The 13,275-nt window shown below is 43.4% G+C and overlaps 1 protein-coding gene across 7 annotated transcripts in view; it reads left to right on the plus strand.

Moving 5' to 3' along the window:
* The window catches only part of LOC110502687 (dystonin), a 197,974-nt gene that overhangs the window by 94,921 nt on the left and 89,778 nt on the right, over window positions 1-13,275 (plus strand). For 5 of the 7 annotated variants that reach the window (XM_090217232.1, XM_090217235.1, XM_090217236.1 and 2 more), the window contains 6 exons: window positions 271-449; window positions 676-814; window positions 1,003-1,196; window positions 1,308-1,554; window positions 1,648-1,755; window positions 1,841-1,939. In XM_090217232.1, coding sequence (XP_090073358.1) covers window positions 271-449; window positions 676-814; window positions 1,003-1,196; window positions 1,308-1,554; window positions 1,648-1,755; window positions 1,841-1,939 — 966 coding nt within the window. Of the gene's footprint in view, window positions 1-270; window positions 450-675; window positions 815-1,002; window positions 1,197-1,307; window positions 1,555-1,647; window positions 1,756-1,840; window positions 1,940-2,768; window positions 13,221-13,275 lie in introns of all 7 variants that reach the window. The other 2 variants (XR_016491040.1, XM_090217231.1) reach the window with 2 other exon arrangements.

Genomic DNA, 13,275 nt, shown 5'->3' on the forward strand with positions numbered 1-13,275 from the left:
ACTCTGTCATATTACAACTCACTATTCAGACTGTATCTCTCTGTCTTACACATCTATTCATCATATCTTTTCCAGACATGGGTCAAATACATCTGTGCTTGATTTACTTTTCCAGGTACAATGAGACCAACAGAATAATATCATGTGTGAACTTCAAGACAAACCAAGTACACCTAAATTGTGAAGTGTTTAATGTACTGTGCTGTATGTATTTGACCCAGGTGTGATCTGTTCATATTGACTTAACTCCTCCAAATTCGTCCCTTGCAGAAGAAGAAGGCAGAGCTGGATCAGCTAATGGAGGATCTGGAGACCATGAAGGAGAAGTGTGAGACATTCCTCAGACAGGCCACAGCCTCTCCCTCTGTCCCCGCCCTCTCCTCTGACCTCAACGTCCTCATCCAGAGCATGAGCCAGGTTTACTCCATGTCTTCCATCTACCTGGAGAAGTAAGTGGGCACAGACACTGTTATGGTCCTCCTCAGTGCAGGGCTAGAATATGCTCAGCACATTCAAAATCAACAAGGCATTTGCAATTATTTTTTTATGGTCCCACTTCAAATGCAACTTTAAAGTTTTCATGAAGCCTTCATAAACCCTTTACAAGGACTTCATAGATGCACTGCAAAATGCTGATATAGATAACGTTACACTGTCTCTATGGTGTCTCTGCAGGCTGAAGACGGTGAGCTTGGTGGTGAGGCACAGCCAGAATGCAGAGGCTCTAGTGAAGCTCTTTGAGGCCAAACTTTCTGAGGAAGACGCTGTGAACTCTGACCTGAAGTCCATTGACACAGTTGTCAGCACACTCAAGGTAAGCTCCCTCTGTAGTAGTTTAACATTTAATATAGTAATATATCCTATTCAATCTTTTGGTTTTCTCTGTATGGTTGGCAAAATGATTGCTGGAGATAAATTGTTATTTTGCAGAACCCAGTCCTCGAGAGCCACTATCATGCTATGATTGATGTTGAGCCACGTCTTTCCTCTACTATATTTTAGCAATGGCGCTCAGAGATTGACGAACAGCGGGACGTCTTCCATGACCTGGAGGATGGGCTGCAAAAGGCCCGTGGCATCAGTGACCACATGTTCAAGGCTCACAACGAGCGGGACTTTGACCTGGACTGGCACAAAGAGAAGGCTGACCAGCTGGGAGAGAGGTGGCACAATGTCCACATCCAAATTGACAGCAGGTTAGTGTTTTCAGGTCAACTCAAATGTTTAGGGACAGATTTGATTCCATACACCAGTAATAAGTAGTGAGAAACACTTATTGTTCACTGTATGTGTGATATCTGCTTCAGACTTCGGGACCTAGAGGGCATCAGTAAATCTCTGAAGTACTACAAAGACTCCTACAGCAGTCTAAATGACTGGGTCGGAGAGATGGAGGCTGCTCAGCTCAAGACCCAGGAGAACCAGCCAGAGGACAGCAAGGCGCTTGCTGAGCTGCTCAACCAACAGAAGGTCCTTGTTGCAGAAATGGAACATAAGCAGAGCAGAATTGATGAATGCCAAAAGTACTCAGAGCAGTACTCATCTGGCGCTAAAGTAAGTTATCTCTGTAACAGTTTTGACCTGATATGATATGTCTGCATGAAGAGCACTTGAACACCAGCGTAATATTCCCTAATCTGCTGTCAGGATTATGAGCTACAGCTGATGACCTACAGAGCAATGGTTGACTCACAGCACAAGTCCCCGCTCAAGAGACGGAGGATGCAGAACTCAGCTGATGCCATCGTTCAGGAGGTTAGAATGGAACAGTAGTAAACAAGGTGCTGAGTGTGTTGGGTGTGCTAAAGAAAGTGACCCTTGTTTTCTGCCCCCACCTCAGTTCATGGACCTCCGAACTCGCTACACGGCTGTAGTCACCTCCATGACGCAGTATGTAAAGTTTGCCAGTGAGACGTTGAAGAGAACAGAAGGCGAAGAGGTAGGGGATTGGTGAAATATTAGATTTACAATGCGCAAATCGCTGTGCATACTTTGAACTGCCTTTTTTCCCCCCTCACATTATTGTGTTAAGAGGGTTTGCTCCCAGCCATATTAAATTAATAGGAACCTCACCTTTAAAGCCATAAACATGACGCTTCAACTCAAAGGGTTTATTTCTCTTCACTGCTGTGTGTCATTCATTCAGCGCTGATGAATGTAGATGTTTTGCTTTGTTTAAGACAAATCATGCGATATGGTGTCGTACGCAGCTGTAATGCTGATACAAAGAGACATTCTTTTGTATCATTGCTGGTGATGGTGACTTCTCTTTGGAGGAAGAAGCTGTCTCCTCTCTCTCATTGAATCTGAAACATTCTCTCATGGTGGCATTTCTTTGGGACAATTAACAACACTGCAACAATCCTTACTTTGGTAAGCATGTTAGAATAACCATACCATAAACACAACTTTCACTTTATTTCAATGTTAAAGGAAAACTCCACCCAAAGACCCATTTGACCCTATTTGTTTCATTAGTCCATTGTTGAATGTTTTTCATGTCAGCGATCAAGTCTTCAAGATATGTAACTTTCAAGATGTGTAACTTCCAAAATACAAAAATGTTACACACTGCAACATGCATCATACAGGCCGTATTTCTGTATTTTGAAAGTTACATATCTTGAAAACTTGACTGCTGACATGCAAAACATTTTGGGACTATAAAAACAATGGACTAATGAAACAAATACAAAAACAGTGTTTTTGGGTGGAGTTTTCCTTTTAAGTATGAGGTAGTGCATGACTTGTTCTTTTTTGCATTGTAGAATAGGAAAGAATCAGAAAAGACAGAGTACATCACCTGGACAGAGAGCTGGGAGCTCCAAAAGGTAGCAGGGGAGGAGGTGATTGGACAGCTTCAGCAGCAGGTACAAGAACTGGAGACCTCATTGGCTGACAGAACAACCCAGTTGACCAGTCTACAGAGAGAGGTAAAGACGCAAAAAAGTACCATAGAGGACCTTACCCTCCAGAAGTCTAAGGCCGAGAATGAGGCCCAGCAGTACTGGGCAGAACTAGACATGGTTGTGAAGGGCAAAGCAGCCATTGAGCAAGAGTTAAGTAACGCACGACAGCTGGTCCAGCAGTCAGAAGCCAAACGGTCTACTCTTGAGGAGAGTCTTCGTATGCTGAAGATGAACATCGAGGAGAGCACCCTGGCCCGTAAAAAATTGGAGGACCACTTGAAGAGGAAGAACAGCGACGTTCAGGATCTTGAGGAGCACAATCGCACACTGCAGAGGATGCAACATTCCTCTTCCACCAACAGCATCCAGACGATCCATGCAGAGGTTGAGGCAGAAGTCCTGCAGCAGAAACAGGAGGAGCTGGCCATGGCGAGGAAAACAGCCGAGACCGAAATCAAGACACTTAAGTCAGAGCTGAACACTGTGCTGGTGCATAAAAAGATAGCAGAGGAGAAAGCGCAACAATTCAAAGAGCTTTTGGACGATGCCAATACCAGGTTGAAGAAACTTCAGCTGGACATGGAATCGGATAGAAGCAGCATGAGACAAAAGTCAGAGGAGCTCAGACAGGAATCTTCAGAGCTGAGAAAATCAATCCATGTCTTTCAAGAGCAAATCAAATCTCTCCAGAGGGATAAGTCTTTATTGGAACAGAAAGCTATTTTCCACATGACAGAAGTTGAAGGCCTGAAAAAACAGTTAAAGCTCAACCAAGGAAAACTGCTCCAGAGGAACTCCAGGGAACAGGAAAGTAGTCACAAGATGCAATGTTTAGAGGAAGAGCTGGCCTCCAAACAGGCTGAGGCAGACCAGTTGATGTTCAAGATCAATGAACTGACGAGAATGAATGTGTCATTAGACAATGAGGTCATAAGTCTTAAGGTCAGTGTGGAGTCATTACAACGAGAAAAATCATTCTCTGAACAAATGGTAAAATCACTGAAAAGTGAGAGTGAGAACTGGAAACAACAGCTTCAAAAAACCAAGGAAGAATCCAACATAAAGACAAGATCTGAACAGGATGTACAACTCAAATCTAAAAACCTGGAAGCGGAACTTCAGAAAGGTGGAATGGTGGTTGTGCAACTGCAGAAAAAAGTAGATGAGCTTAAGAAGGTCAACATGGAGATGGAAGTCAACATGCAGAAGATGAGAGCTCAACTCGAGAAGATCACCATGGAAACTGAAATCAAAGACCAGCAAATCAACATATTAAAGTCTCAGGTGGATGGCACCAAATCTCAGGTGAAAGTCATTGAGGAGGAACTGCTGAAGAAATCTCAGATGTCCCATGAGCTTCAGATCAAACTGAGGGACTACAATGAGGAGGTGAAGAGAACAGCTGAACTCCAGCAGAAAAACAAAGCTATCAGCTTGAACCTCAACAACTACGAGAAGGAAATCATGAATCTAAAGTCTGAGCTTAGCTCTGTTGGCACTGAGAGGAATTTGGCCAATAAGACAGTCCAAGAGCAAAAGGGTGAAGTGAATGATCTGAACATCAAACTGAAGAAGGCAATGGGAGAGCTGCAGAATGAGTCAAATGAGGGCCAGAGGTATCTGGCTAAAGTAAAGGCATTGGAGGGGGAGCTTTTGCAATGCAAGCAGAGTATGAAAGGAATCACTGGAAGTTCTGAAATAATGATAGCAAATATGAAGCAGGAAATAATTGCCCTTCAAAGAGACAAGACAATGGCTGACCATAAACTGGTTACCTTGAAAGCAGAACTCGAGGAAATGAGGTCTGCCCTGAGAAGCACAAAAGATGAATTAATTAAAGTAACCCAGGAAGGAAAAATCAGCCAGTCTAAAGTCAAAGAGTTTGAAGCAGATCTTCAGAAGAGTAGATTGACAATGAAAGAAATGACTGCCAGCTCTGACAAATCCTCATCAAGTTTCAAACAGGAAATCATTGTCCTTCAGAGGGAGAGAAATGCAGCCCAAGAGAAAACCATTTTGTTGGGGTCTGATCTCACCATGCTCAAGGGAAAGCTGGAACAAGCCCAAAAGGAGGTCAAACAAAAGCAAACGGAAAGTTCAGCCCTGCAGCTGAGGTCGCAGATGCTGGAAGACCAACTTGAGAATTGTAAGCGGATGGTGGAAGAAATGACAGTGAATATGAAGCACGAAACTAGTGCCCTTCAAAAGGACAAGACAATGGCTCACCAAAAACTGGTTACCTTGGAAGCAGAACTTGAAGATATGAGTTCTGCCCTGAGAAGAACAAAAGATGAATTAATTCAAGTGACCCAGGAAGGGAAAATCAGCCAGTCTAAAGTCGAAGCGTTTGAGGCAGATCTTCAGAAGAGTAGGTTGATAATGAAAGAAATCACTGCCAGCTCTGACAAATCCTCATCAACTTTCAAACAGGAAATCACTGTTCTTCAGAGGGAGAGAAGCACAGCCGAAGAGAAAATCCTTTCGTTGGAATTTGACCTCACCATGCTCAATGCAAAGTTTGAACAATCCCAAGAGGAGGTCAAGCGAAAGCAAACGGAAAGTTCAGCCCTGCTGCTGAAGTCTCAGAAGCTGGAAGACCAACTTAAGAACTGCAAGAGGATGCTGGAGGAAATTACAGTGAATATGAAGCAGGAAACTAGTGCCCTTCAAAAGGAAAAGACAATAGCTGAACAGAGGGTGGTTACCTTGGAAGCAGAACTTGAGGAGTTGAATTCTGCCCTGAGAAGAACAAACTATGAATTAATTAATGTGACCCAGGAAGGGAAAATCAGCCAGTCTAAAGTCAAAGAGTTTGAGGCAGATCTTCAGAAGAGTAGGTTGAAAATGAAAGAAATCATTGCCGACTCTGACAAATCCTCTTCAAGTTTCAAACAGGAAGTCACTGTCCTTCAGAGGGAGAGAAGCGCAGCCCAAGAGAAAACCCTTTCATTGGCATCTGACCTCACCATGCTCAAGGGAAAGCTGGAAGAAGCCGAAAAGGAGGTAAAGCGAAAGCAAACAGAAAGTTCTGCCCTGCAGCTGAAGTCCCAGAAGCTGGAAGATCAACTTGAGAACTGTCAGCGGATGCTGGAGGAAAATACAGTGAATATGAAGCAGGAAACTAGTGCCCTTCAAAAGGACAAGGCAATGGCTGACCAAAAACGGGTTACCTTGGAAGCAGGACTCGAGGAGAGGAATTCTGCCCTGAAAAGAACGAAAGATGAATTAATTAAAGTGACCCAGGAATGGAAAATCAGCCAGTCTAAAGTCAAAAAGTTTGAGGCCGATCTTCAGAAGAGTATGCTGACAATAAAAGAAATCACCGCCAGCTCTGACAAATCCTCTTCAAGTTTCAAACAGGAAATCAATGTTCTTCAGAGGGAGAGAAGCGCAGCCCAAGAGAAAACCCTTTCATTGGCATCTGACCTCACCATGCTCAAGGGAAAGCTGGAAGAAGCCGAAAAGGAGGTAAAGCGAAAGCAAACAGAAAGTTCTGCCCTGCAGCTGAAGTCCCAGAAGCTGGAAGATCAACTTGAGAACTGTCAGCGGATGCTGGAGGAAAAGACAGTCAATGTGACGCAGGAAGCTAGTGCCCTTCAAAAGGACAAGACAATGGCTCACCAAAAACTGGTTATCTTGGAAGCAGAACTTGAGGAGGTGAATTCTGCCCTGAGAAAAACAAACTATGAATTAATGAAAGTGACCCAGGAAGGGAAAATCAGCCAGTCTAAAGTCAAAGAGTTCGAGGCAGATATTCAGAAGAGTAGGTTGAAAATGAAAGAAATCATTGCCAACTCTGACAAATCCTCATCAAGTTTTAAACAGGAAATCATTGTCCTTCAGAGGGAGAGAAGCGCTGCCCAAGAGAAAACCCTTTCGTTGGTGTCTGATCTCACCATGCTCCAGGGAAAGCTGGAACAAGCCCAAAAGGAGGTAAAGCGAAAGCAAACGGAAAGTTCAGCACTCCAGCTGAGGTCCCAGAAGCTAGAGGATGAACTTGAGAACTGTAAGCAGATGCTGGAGGAAAAGACAGTGAATATGAAGCAGGAAACTAGTGCCCTTCAAAAGGACAAGGCAATGGCTCAACAAAAACTGGTTACCTTGGAAGCAGAACTTGAGGAGAGCAATTCTGCCCTGAGAAGAACAAAAGATGAATTAATTAAAGTGACCCAGGAAGGGAAAATCAGCCTGTCTAAAATCAAAAGGTTTGAAGCAGACCTTCAGAAGAGTACGATGAAAATGAAAGAAATCACCGCCAGCTCTGACAAATCCTCATCAACTTTCAAACAGGAAATCACTGTCCTTCAGAGGGAGAGAAGCGCAGCCCAAGAGAAAACCCTTTCATTGGCGTCTGATCTCACCTTGCTGAAAGGAAAGCTGGAAGAAGCCGAAGAGGAGGTCAAGCGAAAGCAAACGGAAAGTTCAGCCCTGCTGCTGAAGTCCCAGAAACTGGAAGACCAACTTGAGAACTGTCAGCGGATGCTGGAGGAAAAGACAGTGAATATGAAGCTGGAAACTAGTGCCCTTCATAAGGACAAGACAATGGCTGAACAAAAAGTGGTTACTTTGGTAGCAGAACTCAAGGAGATGAGTTCTGCCCTGAGAAGAACCAAAGATGAATTAAATAAAGTGACCCAGGAAGGGAAGTTCAGCCTGTCTAAAGTCAAAGAGTTTGAGGCAGATCTTCAGAAGAGTAGATTGAAAATGAAAGAAATCACTGCCAGCTCTGACAAATCCTCATTAAGTTTCAAACAGGAAATCAATGTTCTTCAGAGGGAGAGAAGCGCAGCCCAAGAGAAAACCCTTTCATTGGCATCTGACCTCACCATGCTCAAGGGAAAGCTGGAAGAAGCCGAAATGGAGGTAAAGCGAAAGCAAACGGAAAGTGCAGCACTCCAGCTGAGGTCCCAGAAGCTGGAAGATCAACTTGAGAACTGTCAGCGGATGCTGGAGGAAAAGACAGTGAATGTGAAGCAGGAAACTAGTGCCCTTCAACAGGACAAGACAATGGCTCACCAAAAACTGGTTTCTTTGGGAGCAGAACTCAAGGAGATGAGTTCTGCCCTGAGAAGAACAAAAGATGAATTAATGAAAGTGACCCAGGAAGGGAAAATCAGCCAGTCTAAAGTCAAAGAGTTCGAGGCAGATCTTCAGAAGAGTAGGTTGAAAATTAAAGAAATCACTGCCAGCTCTGAAAAATCCTCATTAAGTTTCAAACAGGAAATCAATGTTCTTCAGAGGGAGAGAAGCACAGCCCAAGAGAAAACCCTTTCATTGGCATCTGATCTCACCATTCTCAGGGGAAAGCTGGAAGAAGCCGAAGAGGAGGTAAAGCGAAAGCAAACGGAAAGTTCAGCACTCCAGCTGAGGTCCCAGAAGCTGGATGATCAACTTGAGAACTGTCAGCGGATGCTGGAGGAAAAGACAGTGAACGTGAAGCAGGAAACTAGTGCCCTTCAAAAGGACAAGACAATGGCTCACCAAAAACTGGTTTCTTTGGGAGCAGAACTCAAGGAGATGAGTTCTACCCTGAGAAGAACAAAAGATGAATTAATTAAAGTGACCCAGGAATGGAAAATCAGCCAGTCTAAAGTCAAAGAGTTCGAGGCAGATCTTCAGAAGAGTAAGTTGAAAATTAAAGAAATCACTGCCAGCTCGGACAAATCCTCATCAAGTTTCAAACAGGAAATTAATGTTCTTCAGAGGGAGAGAAACGCAACCCAAGAGAAAACCCTTTCATTGGCATCTGACCTCACCATGCTCAAGGGAAAGCTGGAAGAAGCCGAAGAGGAGGTAAAGCGAAAGCAAACGGAAAGTTCAGCACTCCAGCTGAGATCCCAGAAGCTGGAAGATCAACTTGAGAACTGTCAGCGGATACTGGAGGAAAAGACAGTGAATGTGAAGCAGGAAACTAGTGCCCTTCAACAGGACAAGACAATGGCTCACCAAAAACTGGTTTCTTTGGGAGCAGAACTCAAGGAGATGAGTTCTGCCCTGAGAAGAACAAAAGATGAATTAATTAAAGTGACCCAGGAAGGGAAATTAAGCCAGTCTAAAGTCAAAGATTTTGAGGCAGACCTTCAGAAGAGTAGGTTGAAAATTAAAGAAATCACTGCCAGCTCTGACAAATCCTCATTAACTTTCAAACAGGAAATCATTGTCCTTCAGAGGGAGAGAAGTGCAGCCCAAGAGAAAACTCTTTCGTTGGTGTCTGATCTCACCATGCTCAAGGGAAAGCTGGAAGAAGCCCAACAGGAGGTAAAGCAAAAGCAAATGGAAAGTTCAGCCCTGCTGCTGAAGTCCCAGAAACTGGAAGACCAACTTGAGAACTGTCAGCGGATGCTGGAGGAAAAGACAGTGAATATGAAGCTGGAAACTAGTGCCCTTCAACAGGACAAGACAATGGCTCACCAAAAACTGGTTTCTTTGGGAGCAGAACTCAAGGAGATGAGTTCTGCCCTGAAAAGAACAAAAGATGAATTAATTAAAGTGACCCAGGAAGGGAAAATCAGCCAGTCTAAACTCAAAGATTTTGAGGCCGATCTTCAGAAGAGTAGGTTGAAAATTAAAGAAATCACTGCCAGCTCTGACAAATCCTCATTAACTTTCAAACAGGAGATAATTGTCCTTCAGAGGGAGAGAAGCGCAGCCCAAGAGAAAACCCTTTCGTTGGTGTCTGATCTCACCATGCTCAAGGGAAAGCTGGAAGAAGCCCAACAAGAGAGCAAGCAAAAGCAAATGGAAAGTTCAGCCCTGCTGCTGAAGTCCCAGAAACTGGAAGACCAACTTGAGAAGTGTCAGCAGATGCTGGAGGAAAACACAGTGAATATGAAGCTGGAAACTAGTGCCCTTCAACAGGACAAGACAATGGCTCACCAAAAACTGGTTTCTTTGGGAGCAGAACTCAAGGAGATGAGTTCTGCCCTGAAAAGAACAAAAGATGAATTAATTAAAGTGACCCAGGAATGGAAAATCAGCCAGTCTAAAGTCAAAGATTTTGAGGCCGATCTTCAGAAGAGTAGGTTGAAAATTAAAGAAATCACTGCCAGCTCTGACAAATCCTCATTAACTTTCAAACAGGAGATAATTGTCCTTCAGAGGGAGAGAAGCGCAGCCCAAGAGAAAACCCTTTCGTTGGTGTCTGATCTCACCATGCTCAAGGGAAAGCTGGAAGAAGCCCAACAAGAGAGCAAGCAAAAGCAAATGGAAAGTTCAGCCCTGCTGCTGAAGTCCCAGAAACTGGAAGACCAACTTGAGAAGTGTCAGCAGATGCTGGAGGAAAAGACAGTGAATATGAAGCTGGAAACTAGTGCCCTTCAACAGGACAAGACAATGGCTCACCAAAAACTGGTTTCTTTGGGAGCAGAACTCAAGGAGATGAGTTCTGCCCTGAAAAGAACAAAAGATGAATTAATTAAAGTGACCCAGGAATGGAAAATCAGCCAGTCTAAAGTCAAAGATTTTGAGGCAGATCTTCAGAAGAGTAGGTTGAAAATTAAAGAAATCACTGCCAGCTCTGACAAATCCTCATCAAGTTTCAAACAGGAAATCACTGTCCTTCAGAGGGAGAGAAGCGCAGCCCAAGAGAAAACCCTTTCGTTGGTGTCTGATCTCACCATGCTCAAGGGAAAGCTGGATCAAGCTCAAAAGGAGGTCAAGCAAAAGCAAACGGAAAGTTTAGCGCTGCAGCTGAGGTCGCAGATGCTGGAAGACCAACTTGAGAACTGTAAGCGGATGCTGGAGGATAATACTCTGAATGTGAAGCAGGAAACTAGTGCCCTTCAAAAGCACCAGACAGTAGCTAATCAAAAACTGGTTACCTTGGAATCAGAACTCGAAGAAAGCAATTCTGCCCTGAGAAGAACAAAAGATGATTTAATTAAAGTGACCCATGAAGGGAAAATCAGCCAGTCTAAAGTCAAAGAGTTTGAGGCAGATCTTCAGAAGAGTAGGTTGACAATGAAAGAAATCACTGCCCGCTCTGACAAATCCTCATCAAGTTTCAAACAGGAAATCAATGTCCTTCAGAGGGAGAGATGTATAGCCCAAGAGAAAATCCTTTCGTTGGCATCTGACCTCACCATGCTCAAGGGAAAGCTGGAAGAAGCCGAAGAGGAGGTAAAGCGAAAGCAAACGGAAATTTCTGCCCTGCATCTGAAGTCCCAGAAACTGGAAGACCAACTTGAGAACTGTCAGCGGATGCTGGAGGAAAAGACAGTGAATATAAAGGAGGAAACTCGTGCCCTTCAAAAGGACAAGATAATTTCTCACCAAAAATTGGTTACTTTGGAAGCAGAACTCGTGGAGATGAGTTCTGCCCTGAGAAGAACAAAAGATGAATTAATTAAAGTGACCCAGGAAGGGAAAATCAGCCAGTCTAAAGTCAAAGAGTTTGAGGCCGATCTTCAGAAGAGTAGATTGAAAATGAAAGAAATCACTGCCAGCTCTGACAAATCCTTATCAACTGTCAAACAGGAAATCACTGTCCTTCAGAGGGAGAGAAGCGCAGCCCAAGAGAAAACCCTTTCATTGGCATCTGATCTCACCATTCTCAAGGGAAAGCTGGATCAAGCCCAAAAGGAGGTCAAGCGAAAGCAAACAGAAAGTTCAGCGCTGCTGCTGAAGTCCCAGAAGCTGGCAGACGAACTTGAGAACTGTCAGCAAATGCTGGAGGAAATGACAGTGAATATGAAGCAGGAAACTAGTGCCCTTCAACAGGACAAGATAACGGCTGACCAAAAACTTGTTACCTTGGAAGCAGAACTTGAAGAGACAAATTCTGCCCTGAGAAGAACAAAAGATGAATTAATTAAAGTGACCCAGGAAGGGAAAATCAGCCAGTCTAAAGTCAAAGAGTTTGAGGCAGATATTCAGAAGAGTAGGTTGAAAATAAAAGAAATCACCGCCAGCTCTGACAAATCTTCATCAAGTTTCAAACAGGAAATCAATGTCCTTCAGAGGGAGAGAAGTGTAGCCAAAGAGAAAACCCTATCATTGGCATCTGACCTCACCATTCTCAAGGGAAAGCTGGAAGAAGCCCAAAAGGAGGTCAAGCGAAAACAAACAGAAAGTTCAGCCCTGCTGCTGAAGTCCCAGAAACTGGAAGACCAACTTGTGAACTGTAAAGGGATGCTGGAGGACTTGAAAAGCAAACTTGAACTGCAAAAACAGGGATATGAGAGACAGCTGCAGTTAGTACAGGTGGAAATGAGTCAAATGCATGCATTACAGGAGTCTCATATCAAACTGGAATTGGAGCAGAAACCCAGAGAACATTCACACAGTACAGAATTAGCAGAGAATAACACCAAGTTTTTCCAGCAAGAAATTACACAGTTGAAAACATTAAATGAGAGCACTTTAAAGTTAAAGCAGGATGATCTACTACAAATAAATGAGCTACGTATTAAAATGGATCAATTGAAAAATGAGAGAACTACTATTAGCCATGACCTGATGAAAGCAAAATCTCAAATTGCTCAGTTAGAAACAGAGAAAATGCAACGTAACTCTAGCATTACTCAGCTGGAAAACATTCATAAGGAAAACTCAAAAGAGGTCACAAAGCTCAAACAAATGTTGACAGACAGTGAGCAGAAACTAAGAGTAAAGGAAAAGGAAGCAAGATCCCTCAATGAGCAGGTTGTTTCCTATGGTAAGGAAGTCAGAGGTCTTCAAGAAAAAGTCTTGAAGCTGGAGCTCACAATTAAGACTGAACATAGGACTGTAAAGGAAGTGGAGACTACAAGTCAAACCAAAACATTCAATGAGAGCACTTTGAAATTAAAGCAGGAAGCTCAACAAGAATTAGACAAGGTTTGTATTAAAATGGAGCAAGTGCAAAATGAGAGAACCACTATTAGCCATGACCTGCTGAAAGCAAAATCTCAAATTGCTCAATTAGACAGAGAGAAAATGCAACTTAACTCTAGCATTACTCAGCTGCAAAACATTCATAAGGAAAATTCCAAAGAGATCACAAAGCTCAAACACATGTTGACAGACAGTGAGCAGAAACTAGGAATAAAGGAAAAGGAAGCAAGATCCCTCAACGAGCAAGTTGTTTCCTATGCTAAGGAGGTCAGAGGTCTTCAGGAAAAGGTCTTGAAGCTGGAGGTCACGATTAAGACTGAACGTAGGACTCTAAAGGAAGTGGAGACTACAAGTCATACCAATCATAAGTGTGACAAAGGCAATGAGGTTACCAAACTGAAGACTGAGCTTTTGTTAACACAGAAAATGGTGTCATCATATGAAGAGGCAAACCGCAATCTGGAGGAGGAGCTTATCAAAATAAAAGTGTCCTCAGAGGTATATATGACTATAATATATATTTTTTTTTACATTCACCAAAAACATGCATAGT

The sequence above is a fragment of the Oncorhynchus mykiss genome, chromosome 23 (assembly GCF_057628025.1).
Source record: "Oncorhynchus mykiss isolate SJ-2025 chromosome 23, ASM5762802v1, whole genome shotgun sequence".
NCBI classification, from domain to species: Eukaryota; Metazoa; Chordata; class Actinopteri; order Salmoniformes; family Salmonidae; genus Oncorhynchus; species Oncorhynchus mykiss.